The sequence below is a fragment of the Pongo abelii genome, chromosome 15 (assembly GCF_028885655.2).
Source record: "Pongo abelii isolate AG06213 chromosome 15, NHGRI_mPonAbe1-v2.0_pri, whole genome shotgun sequence".
NCBI classification, from domain to species: domain Eukaryota; kingdom Metazoa; phylum Chordata; class Mammalia; order Primates; family Hominidae; genus Pongo; species Pongo abelii.
In genome coordinates, this window is record NC_072000.2 from 23,357,491 (window position 1) to 23,380,054 (window position 22,564).

A 22,564-nucleotide genomic window follows, 5' to 3' on the forward strand; every position below is an offset into this window, starting at 1 on the left:
TGGAAATAACTCTAGTCAATTGAAGAAGTGTAAAGGAAAGTGTCTTGAGTTGGCTATCAAAAACTGGGATTTGAACATTGATTATATTACTATTTTTGACATTGAACAGATTACTTAGCTTTTGATCAAGTCACCAATCTCTTCAGTCTTTTAATTTTCAGCTATTTCTCTCAGAATAAAGAAAAGAAAAAAAAACAACCTTTTTGGTTCACACAGGCTCTGTATTATATGGCTTCCTCTTCACGATAACCCATACAATGAGTTAATTAACATATTTCTCCCTGGCTAAGCCAAACTCTACTTTATTAGGGGATTTGTTTATGGTAGATGAATATATCCCTAAATTGCTTCTGATAATCTGAATATTTTAAAAAGTAAGAAGGGAAGCTACCAAACCCAGGGCAGACTTTTATTTGTTTCCTGAGATCTCACAATTTAAGCTACTTCTGCTATGCTTATGAGCTAAGTTGATGAGCAGTCCTCCTGACAAGGAACAGTCCTTCAGACAATGCCAAGCTCAGAAGCTGTTCGAAGGAGCTAATGTGATGCCTCAGACTTTACAGACAGACAGTGATGGCTAGTGGGGAGAGTACCCAAAAAGGCCAATGGGATAAAAGATGAAGAAGCTTTAGTTCCATTGACTAAGTATAGACAACTAGCAATAGTACGAGTCAAGTTAGTCACAGGACAAGGAGGAAAGTATCAGAGGTACACTTTCCAGGAATGCAGAGTAACAGAGTCCTCCAGGAAAAAACAGAGTAGGTGATTGCAAAGGCACTTCAGGGTGGTCTTTAGAGGAACATAAAGGTGGGGTTTGGGTGGAATGGATCTGTCAGCAGAGCCAAGATCCAGTATTTCACCATAGGTGTTTTACTTTTTAAACAAATTTACGTTTCACCATAAATACTTTTCCATGGAGAAGATCCTTGCCACATTATATGTTGTATTTGCAATAACTTGAAATTCCAATAGTTTTAACCTCATATCAAGTACATGAAGGATATCATAAAACTACTAACATGTCAACAAAAAGTTGTAGAAAACCTCTCAACTTTGTCTTGTGATGAAGTTCTCACCCTTAAAAAGTCACATTTCCTACTCCATAACTTTCTGAACATTTATAGTTTGTTCAGCTTTTTCAAACTCTTTTACTCTCTGTCATAATATAGTCCTCAGGAAACTTAATGGTCACGATAATCTATAGAACATCATATTAGTCACACATTGAAGGCATGCACTGATCAGACCTGTGAGTAGGAAGTGACATAAAAGAAGGTTAACAATAACCCTTAGATATTTTCAGAATTCTGCTAAATCATTTAGGTGTTGAGTCCAATACACTAGGGCAAGCTAGAGTATCCTCCCATTACATAAAATACACATTAGTTTGTTTTATATTCTTTACCACCGAGAAAGAGGCACAGTTCTTGCAAGATCATTGAATGTTATAGGCAGCATAAAAACTGCTTCATAAATACTACTTTAGATCAATTTTAGGTTGATTCATAGCATTTCCAGTTTTCAGTGGGTCCCCGTACTAATTCTGGTCTTCAGTGCAAACTGCCCTGCCATTCAGGCTATGTCACCCAGAAATCCAATGAAATGGAGATATCCACGATAAATAAGGACATTGTGTAGATTATTTACAAAAGTCAATTAGATAAATAACAATACTTTTAGGATTCCAGAAAAAAAACTGTGCAGAAGACAACTGCTTACTGTTTAAAAAATAGATCTTAGTATGCTGTTGGGTCTTATCAGGGACTAAGTACCTGACCACTGATTTCCAAGTGACTGCCTATGTGACAAGCACTGCTCATCATGAACTGTTATCAGATTTATTAAATCATAATTTCTAGCTGCCACAGCAGCAAGCCATCACACATTGGAAATGGCATGTGTAGGAGCACGCTGAAGCAGGTATAAAGGCACTAGGAATTGATATGAACAGGTAGTCTAAATCCCTTATCGAGTATTTCTGTGGCATTAATATATTTTCTTAAGCTCAATATTATGGCCTCATGAGAGAGTTTCTATGGATGACTTCATCCTATGCCTTGGTGCAAGCCAAAAAATGAACTGCTGCTGCATTACCACTCACTCAGATGACCTTCACGGACACTCAGGAGGAATAATTCTCTCATTGGCCAGAGCCATAAACATTGCACTTAGTTATCAGATTTAGATGGAGAATTGGTCATAAGTAAAAATAAACATGAATTTGTGGGCTTCGAAAAATGGCTTTGCTAGCTTGTTAGGGGTCTTGAAGATCAAAATTGAAAATTGGAGGAAAGTAGTCTGGGAGGGAAGAATGAGGATGAACCTATGTGAGTGGGCTCTAAGTGTGTAGATTTTTGTACTTCACAGCAATGCCTATCAGGGACCAAAACATGGACTCTCTTTTATCAAGGTTAGTCTCATACCACTGCTACAGCTCCTGAATGCTTGGTCTGTTGGCAGAAGGGAGTCATGCTGCAACCTTGTTATGGTGTCATTCCTCAGAGAGACCACATCCATTTGGTGGCAAATCAACTGTATCACACCCCTTCCTCTGAAGGGGGGGTAGTGACTTGTCTTGATTGGAATTCATTCCTATGCCTAATGTGAGTTTTCCTTCTCTACCTGTAGTCCTTCTCCCCAGACACAATTCCAGGGCACACAGAGTGATTGACATATGGATATATGATTCCACAAAGATTGTCTCTGGAATTATAGACAAAAGTATTTACAGTGAAGAAACTGGAATTTATTGAATTTACAGTGAAGAGGTGTGACAATAGAGACATATCATGGATCCATTTTTCTGGAAAGCTTCCAGCCACAAACAAGATTGGAATGGCCTTTAAAAGCCTCAGATAAGAGGCTGTTGTTGAGATTATACTCACATTTTTTGAGATGGTGAACTCCAAAATGTAATATATTCATTGAAATGACAGTTAATTTGTAATTTTGTGTCACCAGTAGCTAAAATACTCACAATCAGATAACAAGGAATAGACAAGGAATAGATTGGACTCTCTCTCCAACATTCCCATTGATCCACTTATGGATTTTTTGCTTCCTGTCCCAACAATTCTAGGATTTACTATGATCTTGCTTATTTATTTATTTATTTATTTATTGCTAGTTGTTTATGGAATATCTTGCTTCTACGGCTAGAAGTATACTTCAGTTATGGAAAGCTTTTAGCCAGGATCTCTTCAGCTATTGTTTTAGCCTTGTGCTCTCTTCTTCTGTGACTTCAATTATGTTTGTCTTTTTCCAATGTGTCTCTAATTCATGTCCTTTCTTTGCAATCTTTGCCAATTTAACTGACAACAAAAAGCTTGTTTTTTTTAAATTCCTACTTGTTAATTTTACATTTCTTTAAATAAGAAACAGGGTTTTTATTTTTAATTGGGCACATTTTTGTCTCTTAAATTAAAATTTTACCTGTTTTCTGCTTTAAATATATTCACTAAGTATAAAATGTTCGTTTCTAATTAGGTTTTCATTGACAATGAATTATAACATATTTCCTCCCCAAATTACTCCTGATTATGTTGACATTTTTTCAATCTGTAAGGTAAAGAGGTCTTATTATTGTCATAGAGTTGTAGAGCAGTTCTGTTCTTTTGAACTCCTTGTGCATCTGCTCATTTTTCTACTTACTGATATTTCTTTATTTTAATTACTAATAGTATTTTCATTTACAAGGAATTAGTCTCGTTGGTCATATGTGTTGCACATATTTTAGAGTTTGCCTTTTTATTTAATGTTGATTGTGGGTTATTTGATATATCAAATCTAAAAATGATTAAGTCAATTAATTCTATCCATTACATAGCCATATATTTATGGCTTCTTTAATATCACGCTTTACAGGCCTTACCAACTCCAAGATTATAGAAAAACTTCACATGCTTTTTTCTAATTTTTAAAACTTAATCTTTGATCCAATGAAAATTTATTTTGCTTTTATAACTGTATGCAGATAGAAGTTTACTTTTTCCCATGAATTTCATTTATATAGTAATCTACATTTATTTAAATTATTATAAATAACTATTATTATAAACTATAATTTATATATATTTGGTTGTATTTCTGGATACTATTGTTTCATTTATCATTTATATCTAAATATATATAATTAAAAATGATATAATATATACATTTTAGTCATATCACACTGTGTGTGTGTGTGTGTGTGTGTGTGTGTGTGTATGGGGAGAGAGACAGAGAGCATGGACCAAAATATTTCACCTTGGAGCTTTTCTTATTTTTTTTGGTAAAGTTACTTCTAGTTATTTTTCTCTTACAAATATTTCTTGTCTACTCTCACACAATTTATCTCCTAGTAACCTTTGTAGGCTATTTTAATAATGATTATTTTATGCAATCAAAGGAAACTATTTCTAATCATCCTGAGCAAAATGTAATTATTAGGAAGATTTGGCATTATCTGCATGTTTGATAGTACATCTAGAGAAGTAGCCTTATAAAATGAGCAGAACCATTAGAAGCCAGACAGCATGAAAAACAGTCAAGATTATGCTTGTCTGGTAAAAACAGATGCTTGTTGACACTGAGTCCTCCCTGAATCATTGCTGCTGAAATCTAACATTATTTTACTATTGTGATAGTCCCTTAACTGTCTGTCATTGTATATCTCCCTTAAGATGCTAAATTAGACTTTATGCTTTTGAATTTTTCTTTGTGGTCTGGATATTTTGAAACTTTAATCCACAAGTGTGCCCATTGATTTGGTTTATAAAAGTTTGAACATAATTTTACAATATTTAACTTTTTTTCCCTCAACATTATGTTTTTAACCATACATATTCATGTATAAAATATTATTTAACAATTATATTAAATTTATATACATATATATGTACTTAGGTTTTTTCCAGTATCTCTCTCCTTCAGTCAGTGCTGCAATATGTGTCATTGTGCTCAGATGCATATATATGTGAACGTTTTACTAAGGTGTATACACACACACAGGATAGATAGGAAGATAGGGAGACACACTAAGTAACAGGGAATCTTACCTTCAATTTTTTTACTTAAAGATGACCACTTGAAACTTACATCAGAACCTGTGGAGATCTAGAAAACTTATATCAAATATAGTTGAAAAAGACTGTTGATGTATTTTGGGAAAGAAATAAATTTATATAGGGAATAAATGAGAGCCTCTTTAAATATTTGAAGAAAAATAATATTGAAGTGCTAATAGATTTACTCTTTAAATTACAGATGGTAGAAACAGTGGAGCACAGATTGAACTGTCCTATGAAGCAGCGGGCTCCTTGCAATTGGAGGAAACACCCTGAGGCGAGGTGATCATTTTTAAGATTGTGTGACTGTTTTATTAACAGAAAGTTAGGAGTTGAATACTTGAATACTTCCTTTGCTGACTGATACTCAGTTAAAATCAAGTAATCTTTTGCTTTCATATGTATACACTAGTTGGCAAACAAACAAACAAACAAATCTTTTTTTCTTTTCCATTTCTGGAAAATTATTTTGTAAAACATAATTACTCCCACTGGAAAGTGACCTCAGATCTCTAAAGGGTGATTTCTTGCTTCACCAATGAAATCAGTTTTCTAGAATGAGGTTGAAAGGCTTTATATTGTATTGCCTTCAGATATTGTAATTGCTCAGTTGAGTGCAAGGCGATCAGAGCCCTCACTACCTCAGGACAGGACCTGAGAGGCTTCCTCCATACGGCATAGTGTAGGGAACCAAGTTAAAATGCATCAAGTTAAGATTATATTACAAATATTTTCAGTATGAAGACTCATAGCAGAAAGTGGGAAATGGAAACAAACTAGAGGACACCAAACTCAAGAAAATAAGGAAGAAGTCAAAGACTTGGACAACTTTTTCAAAGTGTAAGTATTATACATTCATTGTGAACATATTGTTGCACTAGAGAAATAATTAATGAGATCTCTTATAGATGCAAAATCAGCAACTAGAAGATAGCAAAGTGGAAGTTATTGTTGTCTCAAATTGAAAACTCCTTCCGGAAGAAGAACATTCCTGTTCTCCACTCCTCTGTATATACCATTCTTCCACTGCCCTGCTTTTGGGCAACCCTGGTAAGAAGAGGATCAGAATATGATAAACAGAGGAACATATGTTACAACAAGTATCTGTCCCTTCTCTGACCCATTTATGCTTTCTGTTCAGTGACTCTGTAGCCATTAGTTTAACAAATATTTATTGACTACCAAAATTTGCCTCAAATGAAGAAAGGTGTAGCTATACACAGTAGAGTAATGGTCAGTAGTATATCCTTTATTGTTTGCTTCTAGGCTTATAGGTAATCAAGTATTATACATTAAAATAAAGACAAGAAAAATTATTCATGCTTATGATTTCAGAGTGCCATTGACACATCGTATAGTAGATATTAATGTAACAGCAACTCTTTCATATCCAACTTGGTTTTACACCAAGAATAGGGAAATTTTCTTATGGTGTACTTTGGGATCTGAAAACACTCCTATCTCTGAGGTATAGTGGCAATGAGAGGATGAATGATTCAATAATGAAGAAGCTTCTAGGTGCTCTGTGGACTGTCCAAGGAATGCTGACTTTTATTAACTCCATGTTTTTCCATAACTGCCTCTGCACTTAGAATTTTAGAGATGAAACTAGCTTTAGAGATAATCCAGTTCTATCTTTTAAGTTCAGTCACACAGCTAGAAAGTAGCAAATATTATTTGTCTGTACTATTGGGTAACTACCTTAATTATTAAGAAGAAAATGAGATATAATGTTGAACCTGATCTGTTCTACTTGCATTAAAAAAATCATAGCAAGTTAGTTTGAAGAGGAATTTCTAGTTGTTTCCTATATTTTTAAAAATTAAGACTAAAAACCTTATCATTTATTAGATATTGAAAAGATATAATTTGTGGGGAATTTGGATATTTTCAAAAAATATATTTTTCAAAGGTAAGATGATTTTTGAAAAAGGAATAATACCACTAACATTATTTAACAATTTTTTGTTAATCATGTTTTATTCCCTTTCTTCTTCCTTCTCCTTCTCCTTTTCCTTCTTTTTTCTTCCTCCTCCTCCTCTTCCTCCTCTTGCTCCTTCTCTTCTCCCTCTTTCTCCCACTTTGTCTTCTTGAGTACCCTCTTTCATTTCTTTCAATCCCCGCTCCCGTGTAAATGCCTATTACATTCCACTCTGAAATGTTACAAGTGACGTCGCCATTTCACATCTTAGAAAAGGAGTTGAGAAAAGTCAAGGAACTGTTCATTCCATTAGAAATTTTAGGAGCTCAGATTGAATCCAAGCCTGTCCCACTTTAAAGCCCCACCACTCTATCACTCATAAGATTTAGCTTTGTTTGTCCAAAAGCATCTCCCAGTCTACTGTAGGAGTTGTTACTACAAGTATACAACTTACTAGTAGTATAAACTTGAGCAATTTACTTAGCCTAAGCTTCTCTGTGCCTCAGTTCCCTAATTATAAATTGCATATTTGAACGGTAGCTACTTTGTAGGGTTGTTTTGAGCATTAAATGAGTACAAATGCATGCCATATGCTTAGGAGACTGCTTAGAACATAGAAAGTGATATAAATGTTATTAATATTATTATTTTTATATAAAGCACATTTTCTAATATTTGCTATAATAGATGTATGTGCAAAATACTGTGTGATTCATTTAAGTGGCAAATCTTATTACAAATGACATTTCAATTATGGAATATTTTTTACTGTAATTATAATGGTTCATTATTATTACTGTATAAAAAACTGGTATATATTCTATACCAGTAGTAGTAGAATCTAAATTTATTTGCATGCTCTGTGTCAAGGATTTTTTTTGCTTAATAACCTATGAAAATAAATAATTTTTATTCCATTAAATAACTGTATTTAATAGGCTTTCCACAATGAATTGAATGTTATAAGCAGTTCCTCATGGTGTCAAATTTTATCTTTTAAAATTCATAACTATATTTCTTTAGGAATTTTTTTACTCTTAGGAATGGGAATATCTTTCTTTTTCAATTTTTCTTTGCTTCCTCATTTCCCCTGCTCATGTATACACATGATTAGACATGCCAGCATTGCTCCAAATCTTCCACATGGAAATGAGATTCCATCATGGAAACATGTAGTTAGGTCAGTTCATGCCTCATTGATCTGATTACATTCTTGAGTAACTTAGGTTTCTGCATTCTTTGTTTTTGAGATGGAGTCTCACTCCATCACCCAGGCTAGAGTGCAGTGGCATGATCTCAGCTCATTGCAACCTCCATCTCCCAGGTTCAAGCGATTCTCCTGCCTCAGCCTCCTGAGTAGCTGGGACTACAGGTGTGTGCCACCACACCCGGCTAATTTTATATTTTTAGTAGAGACAGGGTTTCACCATGATTGCCAAGCAGGTCTCGAACTCCTGACCTCACGATCCTCCCACCTCAGCCTCCCAAAGTGCTGGGATTACAGGCATGAGCCACCGTGCCAGGCCTGCATTATACTTAAAACTACATATCATAACCAATGAAAACATGGAAGGTCCTGAAAGTGTAGGATATATTGCTTCAACATCCAGGTTAAAACTACATAATGAAAGCTTGAAAACAGTTTAAACACTTTTTAATTTGGTTTACGATTACTTATACAATTTTAACTTTTAAAATATAAAGTATTTATTATTTTGGTCATGTCTAAATAAACTGGTTCTAACAAACCACTGAGGAATATGGAGGGGTGCAGAGCTTCAGTTAGTATAAGGACAAATAAATATCTGTTGTGTACTGTTGGATACACAGAGCTAAGGTCAAAAATGTTTCCTGAACCACTTCAGGAAGGGTGTGTAGGGTTTTCTCTGTGACCAAGTGGCCACATGTGTTAAGCTAAATGTCAAAAAACATTTAAGAGCAAATTTACTTACTAGTTTACTTTTCTGAGAATTTCTTATGCCTTTGAAATGAACTATATGAGATATTTCTTAAAGGACCATTCCTGAAATGTGTTAGAGATTTTGACAAATTCAAGTTTGTCAGGTATGTATAGAAAGATAAAACACAGTCAGAAGAAAGAGACTGAAAACAAGTTGTTGGTTACTGTTTCATTTGTAGTTAATTGCTTTTTATGTGACAGAAGGTGAACTTTGATTAACTATTTGTTAAAAGGTTGAAAGGAAGTGTTCTTGACCTTCAGAGAAATTTTCAGAGTGTAACCATTGGCTCTTCCTTCTCTATTACAGCAAATTGCTTCTATCGTTCTCTTTTCTTTTTTCTTCTTTTCTTTTCTTCTTTTAACTTTTTTTTTTTTTTTTTTTTGAGACAGAGTTTCACTCTTGTTGCCCAGGCAGGAGTGCTCTGGTGTGATCTCAGCTCACTGCAACCTCCACCTCCCAAGTTTAAGCGATTCTCCAGCCTCAGCCTCCCGAGTAGGGGGGTATACGGGCACCCACCACCACACCTGGCTAATTTTTTTGTGTTTTTAGTAGAGACAGGGTTTCACCACGTTGGCCAGGCTGATCTTGAACTGCTGACCTCAGGTGATCCACCTGCCTTGGTCTCTCGAAGTGCTGGGATTACAGGTGTGACCCACCGTGCCTGGCCGCTTCTTTTGTTTCTTAAAATACTTCCAAGAACATTATGATTCTCAGTTCCATTTAGTCTTGTGTTTAAGGCTAATTGCATTCACGAGTTGCTCCTGATCTACCATTCATTAATTTAATTTTTATTGTTTCTTAGCATGCCCTCTCCTCCAGCCAGGCCACTCAACTAACAGTTTCCTCAATGAAGTACATCTTTATATTTTTACCTTTGATTCTTTATTCATGTTATTCATTTCACTTGAAATAATAGACTTTTCCTTCACTTTTGGCTAGCAAATTTCAAACTTCAGAGAAGTTTTAGCACAAATAGAAATTATTCGAGCTAAAACTTATCTTACCACTTTGGCATAATCTCTTTAATCTTATTAACATTTATACTATTAATGTATTTAACTTATATTTTCCTGTTTCTGATTTTATATTTTCATTTTTTTAGTATGTATAGTTTTTTCTAATTATGACAGGGATTTATATCTAATCCTCTTTTTCACACTCTTCGAACTTTCATAGCAGTCATGGATGTTAAATATTAGTCAACTGAGTATTTACATACATAAATATATATAACAATTAAATTGACTATTTCTTTTGTTTATAATTGACTATATTTCTTTTGTTTATAAACTAGAGGTATTGTAATGCCAATCATTGTGACATTTTTCTGATTTCTTTTTTTTAGGTAACTGCATATTGGATACATGGCTCACACAAATGAATCGATGGTGTCTGAGTTTGTACTTTTGGGACTCTCTAATTCCTGGGAACTTCAACTTTTCTTTTTCACCATCTTCTCTATAGTCTATGTGACATCAGTGCTAGGCAATGTCTTAATTATTGTCATTATTTCTTTTGACTCCCATTTGAACTCTCCTATGTACTTCTTGCTCAGTAATCTTTCTTTTTTTTTTTTTTTTTTTTTTTGTCTTTTTTTTTTTTTCTTTTTTTTTTTTTCTTTTATTATTATTATTATCATTATTATACTTTAGGTTTTATGGTACATGTGCGCAATGTGCAGGTAAGTTACATATGTATACATGTGCCATGCTGGTGCGCTGCACCCACCAACCCATCATCTAGCATTAGGTATATCTCCCAATGCTATCCCTCCCCCCTCCCCCCACCCCACAACAGTCCCCGAAGTGTGATGTTCCCCTTCCTGTGTCCATGTGTTCTCATTGTTCAATTCCCACCTATGAGTGAGAATATGTGGTGTTTGGTTTTTTGTTCTTGCGATAGTTTACTAAGAATGATGATTTCCAGTTTCATCCATGTCCCTACAAAGGACGTGAACTCATCATTTTTTATGGCTGCATAGTATTCCATGGTGTATATGTGCCACATTTTCTTAATCCAGTCTATCATTGTTGGACATTTGGGTTGGTTCCAAGTCTTTGCTATTGTGAATAACGCTGCAATAAACATACGTGTGCATGTGTCTTTATAGCAGCATGATTTATAGTCCTTTGGGTATATACTCAGTAATGGGATGGCTGGGTCGAATGGAATTTCTAGTTCTAGATCCCTGAGGAATCGCCACACTGACTTCCACAAGGGTTGAACTAGTTTACAGTCCCACCAGCAGTGTAAAAGTGTTCCTATTTCTCCACATCCTCTCCAGCACCTGTTGTTTCCTGACTTTTTAATGATTGCCATTCTAACTGGTGTGAGATGGTATCTCATTGTGGTTTTGATTTGCATTTCTCTGATGGCCAGTGATGGTGAGCATTTTTTCATGTGTTTTTTGGCTGCATAAATGTCTTCTTTTGAGAAGTGTCTGTAAACTGGATCCCTTCCTTACACCTTATACAAAAATCAATTCAAGATGGATTAAAGACTTAAATGTTAGACCTAAAACCATAAAAACCCTAGAAGAAAACCTAGGCATTACCATTCAGGACATAGGCATGGGCAAGGACTTCATGTCTAAAACACCAAAAGCAATGGCAACAAAAGCCAAAATTGACAAATGGGATCTAATTAAACTAAAGAGCTTCTGCACAGCAAAGGAAACTACCATCAGAGTGAACAGGCAACCTACAGAATGGGAGAACATTTTCGCAACCTACTCATCTGACAAAGGGCTAATATCCAGAATCTACAATGAACTCCAACAAATTTACAAGAAAAAAACAAACAACCCCATCAAAAAGTAATCTTTCTTTCATTGATATCTGTCAGTCTAACTTTGCCACCCCCAAGATGCTTGTCGACTTTTTTGTTGAGCACAAGACTATCTCCTTTGAGGGTTGCATGGCCCAGATATTCCTTCTTCACAGTTTTGTTGGGAGTGAGATGATGTTGCTTGTAGCTATGGCATATGACAGATTTATAGCCATATGTAAGCCTCTGCACTACAGTACAATTATGAACCAGAGGCTATGTATAATTTTCGTGTCTATTTCCTGGGCGGTGGGCATTCTTCATTCGGTGAGCCACTTGGCTTTTACAGTGGACCTGCCATTTTGTGGTCCCAATGAGGTGGATAGCTTCTTTTGTGACCTTCCCTTGGTGATAGAGCTGGCTTGCATGGATACATATGAAATAGAAATTATGACCCTAACGAACAGTGGCCTGATATCATTGAGCTGTTTCTTGGCTTTAATTATTTCCTACACCATCATTTTGATCAGTGTCCAGCGCAGGTCCTCCAGTGGGTCATCTAAGGCTCTTTCTACATTAACTGCCCACATCACAATAGTGATTCTTTTCTTCGGGCCTTGCATTTATTTCTATATATGGCCTTTTAGCAGACTTTCTGTGGACAAATTTCTTTCTGTCTTCTACATTGTTTGTACTCCCTTGTTGAACCCCATCATCTACTCTCTGAGGAATAAAGATGTTAAATTAGCCATGTGGAAGCTGAAATACTGTCATTTGAACTCCTGGAAAAACTAGGGATTGTTATGAAGGAGCATAATCCTGAATTAGAATGAAGATCCTCCAGTGTATCACAGTGTCATGCCAACCATCTTTGCCAGAGATATAGGTTATTGAGTTACAGAATTGGCTTTTTGTTTTAAGTGCAAGGGAATTGCATCAAGTTAGTCTCTGATTCTATTTAAATATAATGTTAACTATTTTTTCATTGTTTATAAACTCAAAAGTACAAATTGTCTTGAAAATATTTAGTAATATTTTAAAATATTTTATAAAGATTTAGAGATTCCAATGTACATAAAATGTTATTCATGTTACTAAGCTTGTGATTCTCTTCAATTGAATACATCATAAATTTAGACCTGACAATCAAAATGTACAGGCATACTGAATTTCTGATATCTTTACCCAATTTATTCATAACATTACAACACACATTGACATAGTAGAAAAATTATTACATTTTACAACATGGATTTCACCTTATTGTTATACACTTTTAGCTTTTCTTTATCTTATGTATTCAGTATTTTCGTAATTTATAATTTGGTTATTATATATTTGTGTATTTATAGTTTTCCCTATTTACTATTTTATTCCTTTTTTTTCTGTTTTCCTTTAGATTATTTGACATAAATTTTTGCTTTCTACAAAATTTTCTAGGTATTTGGTGCCATCAACAACATATATATGTATGTGTGTGTGTGTGTATATATATATACATATATATATACACATATACACATTGGTCAGAAGCCTACTTATTTTTAAAGTAGAATAAATTGGCTATAATGAATTCCACATTATTCACAGAAAATTTCAAATATCTTTGAAACTGTTTGCAAATATGGCAAGTGTTGAATATTTAAGTTTAAAGAAATAGTTAAGTATCTAAAACAAACAAATGTACAGAATGACACAAATCATTTGCTACTGAAAACCCACAGTGAAATTTGTTCTTTCATATTTTTTTGAAAACAGAGAGAAAAGTAAAATTTATGTACCTCTAATACTTGTGATTAAAAGCATCTGTTAAGTATTGTTTCATTTCCCAGCTAAAAGTTTTCTTATGTACTTCTCCCTGAGATTTGCATTATGAAAAGTCATTGTAATCAAAAGACTAATTGTATTCTATAACAACAATGAGATAAAGAACTACTTAATGGAAAATATAAAGCCTGTGATTGTCATCACTCTAGATTCCTATTTTAATTATAAGAGTTATGTTAGTGGTTATGTGTACAGATATTAACTCTGCATGCTAAATCCTAGGGGAAGTAAAATTTTAGATATAGGCACACAGTCCTGTTAAATCATCATATTGTTTAGCTGGTGTTTTATTTTTTTGAGCTTCAGATTATTTTTGGTTAACTTCATTTGTACACTGTCAAACATAATGACCTGTTAAACTTGACCACCTGTTATATTTTTTATACGGTGCCAAAATATTTTGGACACACAATAAACATGAAAGCATTCATGATATTTTTGGTAGTATTATTTTCTCCTTGCTACAATGGAAGTGAAAAGGTGTTGACTGTATACTTCACCAATGAGGTCATTTCACTGCTCTAATTCTCACATGTAAAATAAAGTTGTTAAAAATAGCTATTTTGCAGGAACTCTGTGACACAAGAGGATATAATGGAAATAAAGGCACTTTATGAAGCATAAAACATACAAATAGCTTTAGTGTTATTACTTTTGGAAAGGTAATTCTGCAGACACCTGGATGAGTATGAATTCTGTGCAGGTAGACTTTTGCTCCTTCTGCCTGTCAAGTAAACAAAACTGATGATGCATAGGCACACTCTTTGTTTTCCCTTATTAAAATGTACAACACTAAATTTAGAATTTTGCAGTGATCATTTATTAGCACCAACTTAGAAACCAAATTAAATATATTCAATAACAAATAAATGTATGCTGTGTACAAAATACACTATTAGAATTATAGAAATATTAATCCTTTCCATCAAAATCTTAGCATCAGAAATGGCAGAAATTAATTAAACATGAATAATTAAAATACAATCTATGTTTTAATGAATGTCATAGTGGAGAAAACGTACTATAGAAACGAGAAAGAAAACTGATTTCTTACTCCTGAAGTAAAAAAGACATGGAAAGAATAAATTTGGATTTCAATGTTTGGATATTGTACTAGTTTCCTACGGCAGCCATAACAAATTTCTACAAAATGGGTGGCTAAAAAAAAAGGATTTATTATGTCACAATTCTGGAGACTATATATCACAATTAAAATATATTTCCTTTAAGATTGATAATGAGACAGAAAATATTATTATCATGATTTCTATTCAATGTGCTGAAGATTCCAGACAATTTGAGACAAAATAGCAATAAAATATGTGCTTAGAAAAAATATATTTTTAGAAAAATATTTTTTCTGTATATATGTAGAAAATATTTTAAGCTATTAAAGTTAACTAGTACATTTAGCAATGTTGTTTGATAATGGTTAATTTTTCCCAAATTGATCCATAGATTTAATGCAATCTCAATCAAATTTCTAATAATATATTTGAGCAAATTGACATGCTGATTCTAAAATTTATATGGAAACACAAAGAGGCAAGAATATCCAAAGACATTTTGAAGGAAGACATACATTACATATATCAAGACTTTCTTCAAATTTGAAAGAAGACACAAGAAGTCTTCATATATGGTAGAGTATGTCGTCCTTTGAAACTTCCTTGACTATTCTTGCCTCTTTGCATTTCCAAAGATATGGAATTAACCTAGATGCCCGTAAATGGCAGACTGGATGAAGAAAACATGGTACATATACACAGTGGAATACAATGCAGCCATAAAATGAATGAGATCGTGTCCTTTGCAGCAACAGAGATGAAGCTGAAGACCATTATCCTAAGCAAAGTAACACAGAAACAAAAAACCAAATACCATATGTAGTCACTTATAAGTGGGAGCTAAACACTGAGTATGAATGGACACAAAAAAGAAAACAATAGACACTGGGGCCTACTACAGAGAGAAGGGTAGGAGAAGATGGAAAATCCAAAAACCACCTATTGAGTACTATGGTTATTACCTGGGTAACAGAATTATCCCTATAACAAACATCTGTGACATGTAATTTACCTATAAAACAAACCTGCACATATGCCCGTGAAATAAAAATTAAAGTTAAACAAAAGACTATATATCAAAATCTTGTATTGGTAAAGAAAAAAGAAACATGCTAGTGAAACACACTAGAGATTCTGGGAACAAAAAGCAAGTACATAGTCACCTGATCTATAAGAAATAGGATAACGAAGAGAAGAAACAAAAATACGAAGCTTGGCAATTTTACTCTTACATTTAACAAATAACAACAAAAAAGCTTGGCTCTAAATTCACAAAATTCACAAAAATAATTCAAAATAATATATATTTCTATATAAATAAAAATAAAGTTTTTAGAAGATGATATAGGAGAATGTTTTCATGACTTTTATATATGCAAGGATTTCTTAAGTATGACACAAATAACTTTAAACTTAAAAGAAAAAACGACAAACTAGACTTCATTAAAATACATTATCAATCATCATTAAAGACGAGAGTGAAAATACCAGCTTCTGGTATCACCAGAAGCTGGAAACAGCAAGAAACAGATTTTTCTTCAGAGTTTCTGAAAGGAGTGTGGCTCTGTTAACATCTTGATTTTGATCCAGTGATACTGATTTTGAATTTCTGTCCTCCATAACTAAGAGAAAATAAACTTCTCTTCTTATGAGCCACCAACTTGTAGTAATTTGTTACTATAGGAAACAAATACATATGGTAATTCATCAATTCATCAAACTATACATATACTTATGATTTGTGATTTTTTATGTTTCTGTTACACCTCAGTAAAGAGTTTACTAAATATTAAATGCATAAAGAACAGGCTTAAAAGAGGTATGAATTTCTTCAACAAATATTAATAAAGTTTTTATTCTATCCAGAATTTCTGCTAACTACTGGGAATTTAATGATGAGAAAAATGAAAAATATCCCAGTCCTAGTGGAAAAGGCAGGTTAAACAAATAGCTATAGAGTCTAAATTGCTTTGATAAAGACTTAAGAGCAGGTAAGAAAAATCTGAGGCCTGAAGTATGTTAGTAGACAAAGAAGAAAAGTGAAGTTCTCCCTAGTACAGAAATCTACTTACAAAGGCAACTATCTGCAAAGGATGATGAGATAACCACTGCACTGGAGAAATTAAAAGCTCAGATTATAGGAGACAGGGTAAATTACAGGGAACTAAGTATCCATGAATTTTCTTACTTCCTCTTCTAGAGTTTAGAGCTGTTACTGGACAATAGCTCCCCTTCCGGAACTATAATTCTTAGTCACCTTTCTTCTAAGCAAGGCCATATGTCCTATTCTTACCAATAAAATATCATATTCTTACCAACAAAAAGAAATAATTTGACTAAGTTAGTAATAATTAAGTCTGCCTTCACTCTTTAGTCCTTTGTCTGCCAAGAGGATGCAGGAGACTCTGGGATCCTAAAGAAATCTTTTTTTTTTTTTTTTAATTAATCTTAAATCAAGAAGATGCAAGAGGAAGCGACACCAATAAGATAGCTGACTAGAAGCGCCTAACACTCAACCTCCTCCCTGGCCACCAAACAAAAGGACTAGAACAACAAATAAATAACCACATTTCAACTAAAATATATGAAAGAGAGCCCTGGAGTACAACAAGGAAATGGCAGAGACCCTGTGGATCATGGAGACTCAGGATGGCCATATAAAAAAGGGAATGGAACACTTTGCCTTTACTATCTTGTCTCTCCTAGTGGAATGAGGTCAGAGACAGGGCAGACCCTCCTTACAGAGAAAAGGTATGCAGGAGGCCCTCAGCAACACAAATTAAAATGTGGACACCCACAATCTTTGCTCATGGAGATCACTGTAGTCCTCACATGTCCTAGGCCCAGCATGAGGAGTTGTCTGGAGTTCACATGTCTATGTTACTCCAAACAAGGAGCCCACATTGTGTCTCCTCCTGCCCTATTATCCAAGCTGCTGCCATGTAATGGCATCTTGAGACTGAAGCCACTGCTAGGGTGCCTTCTCATTTGGGGGCCAGTAGCCACTGTATCTTCCCATACCCTAGGATTCACGGCCACTACACTGCACCTACTCATGGCAGCACACCATTCTGCAGCTGAGCAGCTACAACTTGTAACCCCATGGAAACAAACTGCCAATGAGGCACTCCATCTTTCCATCCCAGTGACTGCAGTATCTTGGCTCTGTCCACTCAGAGCCTAGGACCAACAGAACAGCTGTAACCTTAGCACCTGAGCCCATGTGGCACCCTGTTCCCCAAGGAACAGGCACTCATGCTCAGTGATTGTACCCAAGCTAGCAAAGCAGCCTCACAAACTCCTGCAGCCTAAGACATTTTCTTATGAGGAAATCCCCCCCATATGAGACTTCATGGCTGTATCTTGCTGCTTTGGACGATCAGCATATTTCTCAGCATATTTCTCAACCTTGCAGGCCAGGAGAGAATGGGATAATATATTCAAAGTGCTGAGAGAAAAAAAATAAAACTTCTAGTCAAGAACAGTATACTCATCAAAGTTATTCTTTATATATGAAGGAGAAGCAAAAGCTGAGGGAATTCCCAGACAAGCAAAAGCTGAGGGAATTCATCACCACTAGAACAGCCTTATAAGAAACGCTTAAAAGACAGTTTCAAATGATGTTTATTGCCACTACGAGGTGAAAAAATGTTAATTATTTAACTCACTGGTAGAAGTAAACATAATTAAATTCAGAGTACTACATTATTGTAGTGGTGGTATATAGTATGAAGGTTAAAAGTCAAAATGGTCAACAATAACCATAGCTACAATAAGTTTTTAAGAAATAAACTATATAAAAGATGTGAATTAAGACAACAAAATTATAAATTGGGTTGGAGGGTAAAAGTCTAGAATATTTGCAGGCAATCAAAGTTAAATCGTCATTAGCTTAAAATAAACCTTTAGAACTATAAGATTTGTTATGTAAGCCCCAGAGTAACAGCAAAGAAAAAAGTTACAGCATATACACAAATGAAAAAGAAAATGGAATTAAACCATGAAACCACAAAAGTAAACACAAGACAGGAAGAAAGAAACAAAGACCTACAAAATAACCAGAAAACAATGAACAAAATTGCAACAGTAAATCCATACCTATCAATAATAACCTTCAATATAAATGTATTAAATTCTGTAATTAAAAGATGGCTGAATGCATTTTAAAAACACACAACTATATACTGCTTACAGGAGACTTACTTCACCTGTAAGGACATATATTGACTAAAAATAAAGAAGAGAAAATTATATGCCATGCAAATGGAAATCAAAAGAGAGCAAGAGTAGCTATACTTAGATCAGATAAAATAGACTTTAAGTCAAAAACTGTAAAAAGAGACAAAGATGGTCATGATATAATGATGAAGGGGTCAATTCAGTAAGGGGGTATAACAACTCCAAATATATATGAATCTCAAACCAGAATACCCAGACATATAAAGCAAATATTATTAGATGTAAAGGGAGAGATAGACTCCAATGCAATAATAATAGAGGACTTCAATATCTCACTTTCAGCAAAGGACAGATCATGGACACAGAAAGGGGAACATCACACTTCGGGGACTGTTGTGGGTTGGGGGGAGGGGGGAGGGATAGCATTGGGAGATATACCTAATGTTAGATGACGAGTTGGTGGGTGCAGCGCACCAGCATGGCACATGTATACATATGTAACTTACCTGCACATTGGGCACATGTACCATAAAACCTAAAGTATAATAATAATAATAATAATAATAATAATAATAAAATAAAATAAAAATTAAAAAAAAAAGGATTAAAAAAAAAAAAAACCAACAAATATAAAGCGCACTCTAGATCATGTGGTCCTACCAGATATTCACAGAACATCCCACTCAACAGCTGAAGAGTATGCATTCTCCTCATCAGCACATGGAAGTGTCTTCAGGGTAGATCAGATGTTAGGCCACAAAACAAATCTGAGCAAATCTGTAAAAATCAAAATCAAGTATCTCTTTTGACCATGATGGAATAAAACTAGAAATCACTAACACTAAAAACTTTAGAAACCATTTAAATACATGTAAATTTAACAACATACTCCTGTATAACAAATGGATTAATGAATGTTAAAAAGAAAATTCAAACACTTCATGAGACAAATGAAATTGGAAACACAGTATATGAAAACTTATGGAACACAGCAAAAGCAGTTCCAAGAGGGAAGTTTATAGCAATAAACACCTATACCATAAAAGAAAAAAATCTCAAATAAACAGTCTAACATCACACTTCAAGGAACTAGAACAACAAGAAGAAACACAAAATTAGTAGAAAAAAGAAATAAATGAGAGCAGATATAAGTGGAATAGTTACTAAAACAATACAGAAATCCTTGAACAGAAACAAATCTTTAGTTAGATTAACTTAGAAAAATAGAGGGAAGGTTCAAACAAAATCAGAGATAAAAAAGTATACATTACAACTGATGTAACAGCAATACAAAGGATTATAAGAGACTATTATGAACAACTACATGCCAACATATACATATACAACCTACCAAAATTGAATTATGAAAAAGTAGAAAATCTGAAGAGACCAATAGTGAGTAACAACATAGAATCTATAATAAAAAGTCTCCCATCAAAGAAAAGCTCCAGATATGATGGCTTCACTGCTGAAATCTACCAAACATTTAAAAGATGTTATCAATACTTTTCAAACTATTTCAAAATAATTGAAGATAAGAGAATTCATCCAAACTCATTCTACAATGCTGGCATAACTCTGATACAAAATCCAGTCAAGGGCACAACAAAATATGAAACTACAGGACAATATCTCTGATAAAAATAGATGCAAAAATCCTTAAGAAAATACTAGCAAACCAAATTCAACAGCACATTAAAAAGATCATTCACCATAATCAAATGGGATTCATTCTAGATAATACAACCTACATAATACAATAAATGTGATGTATCACATTAACAGCATCAAGGACAAAAGCTAATCTATCACTTCGATAAACAGAAAAAGTATTTGACAATATTCAACAATGCTGTTTGATTAAAACTCTCAACAAAATGTACCTCAACACAATAAAGGCCAAAAATGACAAACTACAGCTAACTGGAGAAAAGTTGAAAGCTTTTCCTCTAAGATCTGAAACAAGACACAGATGCCAATTTTCACCACTTTTATTCAACATAGTACTAAAGTCCTAGCCAGAGAAATTAGGCAAGAGAAATAAATAAAAGGGATCTAAATTGGAAAGAAGGAGGTCAAATTGTTTCTATTTGCAGTTGACATGATTTTATACATAGATTTTATATAAAGGTTCAACCAAAAAGCTCTAAGAAGTGACAAATAAATTCAGCAAAGTTGCAGGATACAGCATCAACCAAAAATATCAGTAGCATTTCTTTTTTTTAATAACTTTTATTTTAAGTTCAGAGGTACATGTGCAGGTTTGTTACATAGGTAATCTTGTGTCGTGGGAGTTTGTTGCACAAATTATTTCATCACCCAAGTACTTATTTGTTCTATTGGCTGCAGGGTGACTATAGTTAATATTGCATATTTCAAAATAATTAGAGGAGAGGATTTTAAAAGTCCTTACCACAAACTAATGATCAATGTTTTAGATAATGAATATGCTAAATACCCTGATTCTATCATTACTGAATATATGAATGTATTGAAACATCACACTGTGCCCCATAAATATGTGCAATTATGTGACAATTAAAAACAAAATAAAACTTTTCAAAAATAAAGATGGAAGAAACCTGGGTTGCTCAATCACTGACGGGTGACCAGTCACCAACCATAACACTATTGAGCATAGTTACATGAGCAGATATATCATTTCATGTGTAAGTACCTAAAATTTTATGATATTTTGTTACATTAGCTAGAATTACTCAAACTAATAACAAAGAGAGTGAGATATAAGCTTGGGTAGAAAAATCAATTTTAGGATGGTGTTATAAGTCTTACTAAGAAATCTCAACTTTGCTAAAAGGACAATGGAAAGGTTGAGGTATTTTAGGAGGTTTAATGTTATATATTTAGACTAAGCAATTTGATTGATTACAGAAAATGTATTACAAATAAAAAATGATAAAGATAATGAGATAAGTTGATGACACCTATTGCATCAATCCAGTGTGTAATGAGGATCATAGTAAAATAGAATTGAACAGACTCAGAAGTATTTAAAGTTTATATAGATAATGCCTATTACTTGACTACATTTGACGGTAACGGAGAAACAAAACTGGTGCAAAATTTTCTTGCTTGAAGAGCTAACAAGACAATACACAACTTCAGGAGTTCATTCATTTAAAAAAGTCTTTATTATTTGTCATATAAGGGAAAGATAAGTTGAATATCGTCCATAATGAATTTGAAGTGTGCATATAAAAACAAGTGGAGATGCTCAGTAGGTAATTGAATATATAGAAAAATATACAGAAAAAAAAACACGCTATTTAAAAAAATAACTATCTTTAGCACCTTCTCACAGGAGAATGACAAAATTCCCCCTAAAACCAGAAGCCATTTATTTAGTGAAATAGTTTGGTGGGTCACATTTTTGTAAGTGTTAAGCAAGAAGAGGACCCTTTACAATGGGTCAAGAAGTGTATTAGTCAAGGTCACAGAAGAAAACATAAAACATATTTGGCGAAGGTTTTCAATATAATATGAGAATCAACTAACTATAAAAATCTTGGCAGGATTAAATGAGGCATCCTAACACCAGAACAAGTGGGAAACTTTATTACTCTTGGCCTGGAGAGACAAGTAGAGGGTTAGATATTGTTGAGAGCTGGAGCCGCAAAGGGACCTACAAGGTATGAATACTCAAGGATAGATTACTAGAAGAATTCTAGTGAAGTGGCAGGGAGGAGAAACAGAAGTAAAATCCAGACCTTTCTCTTCTTTTTCCCTCTAATCTCCTGCCAGCTCCTTTTATTCTCCAATCTCAATACAGACTAGAGG

The 22,564-nt window shown here is 33.9% G+C and overlaps 1 protein-coding gene across 1 annotated transcript; it reads left to right on the plus strand.

Annotated features, from left to right (window-relative positions):
* The first annotated feature begins 5,791 nt into the window (after positions 1 to 5,791).
* LOC134759943 (olfactory receptor 4K1) lies at positions 5,792 to 12,635 on the plus strand. The gene is made up of 3 exons (XM_063715305.1): positions 5,792 to 5,885; positions 10,273 to 10,479; positions 11,741 to 12,635. Exons 2-3 carry the CDS (start codon positions 10,292 to 10,294, stop codon positions 12,486 to 12,488), a joined length of 936 nt encoding a protein of 311 aa, XP_063571375.1. The 5' UTR covers positions 5,792 to 5,885; positions 10,273 to 10,291; the 3' UTR covers positions 12,489 to 12,635.
* The last annotated feature ends 9,929 nt before the right edge of the window (positions 12,636 to 22,564 follow it).

Coding starts and splice junctions, on each gene's coding strand:
- LOC134759943 (XM_063715305.1), top strand. CDS start 10,292: ATGGCTCACACAAATGAATCGATGGTGTCTGAGTTTGTACTTTTGGGA. Junction 10,480..11,740: donor TCTCCTATGTACTTCTTGCT/CAGTAATCTTTC, acceptor AACCCCATCAAA/AAGTAATCTTTCTTTCATTG.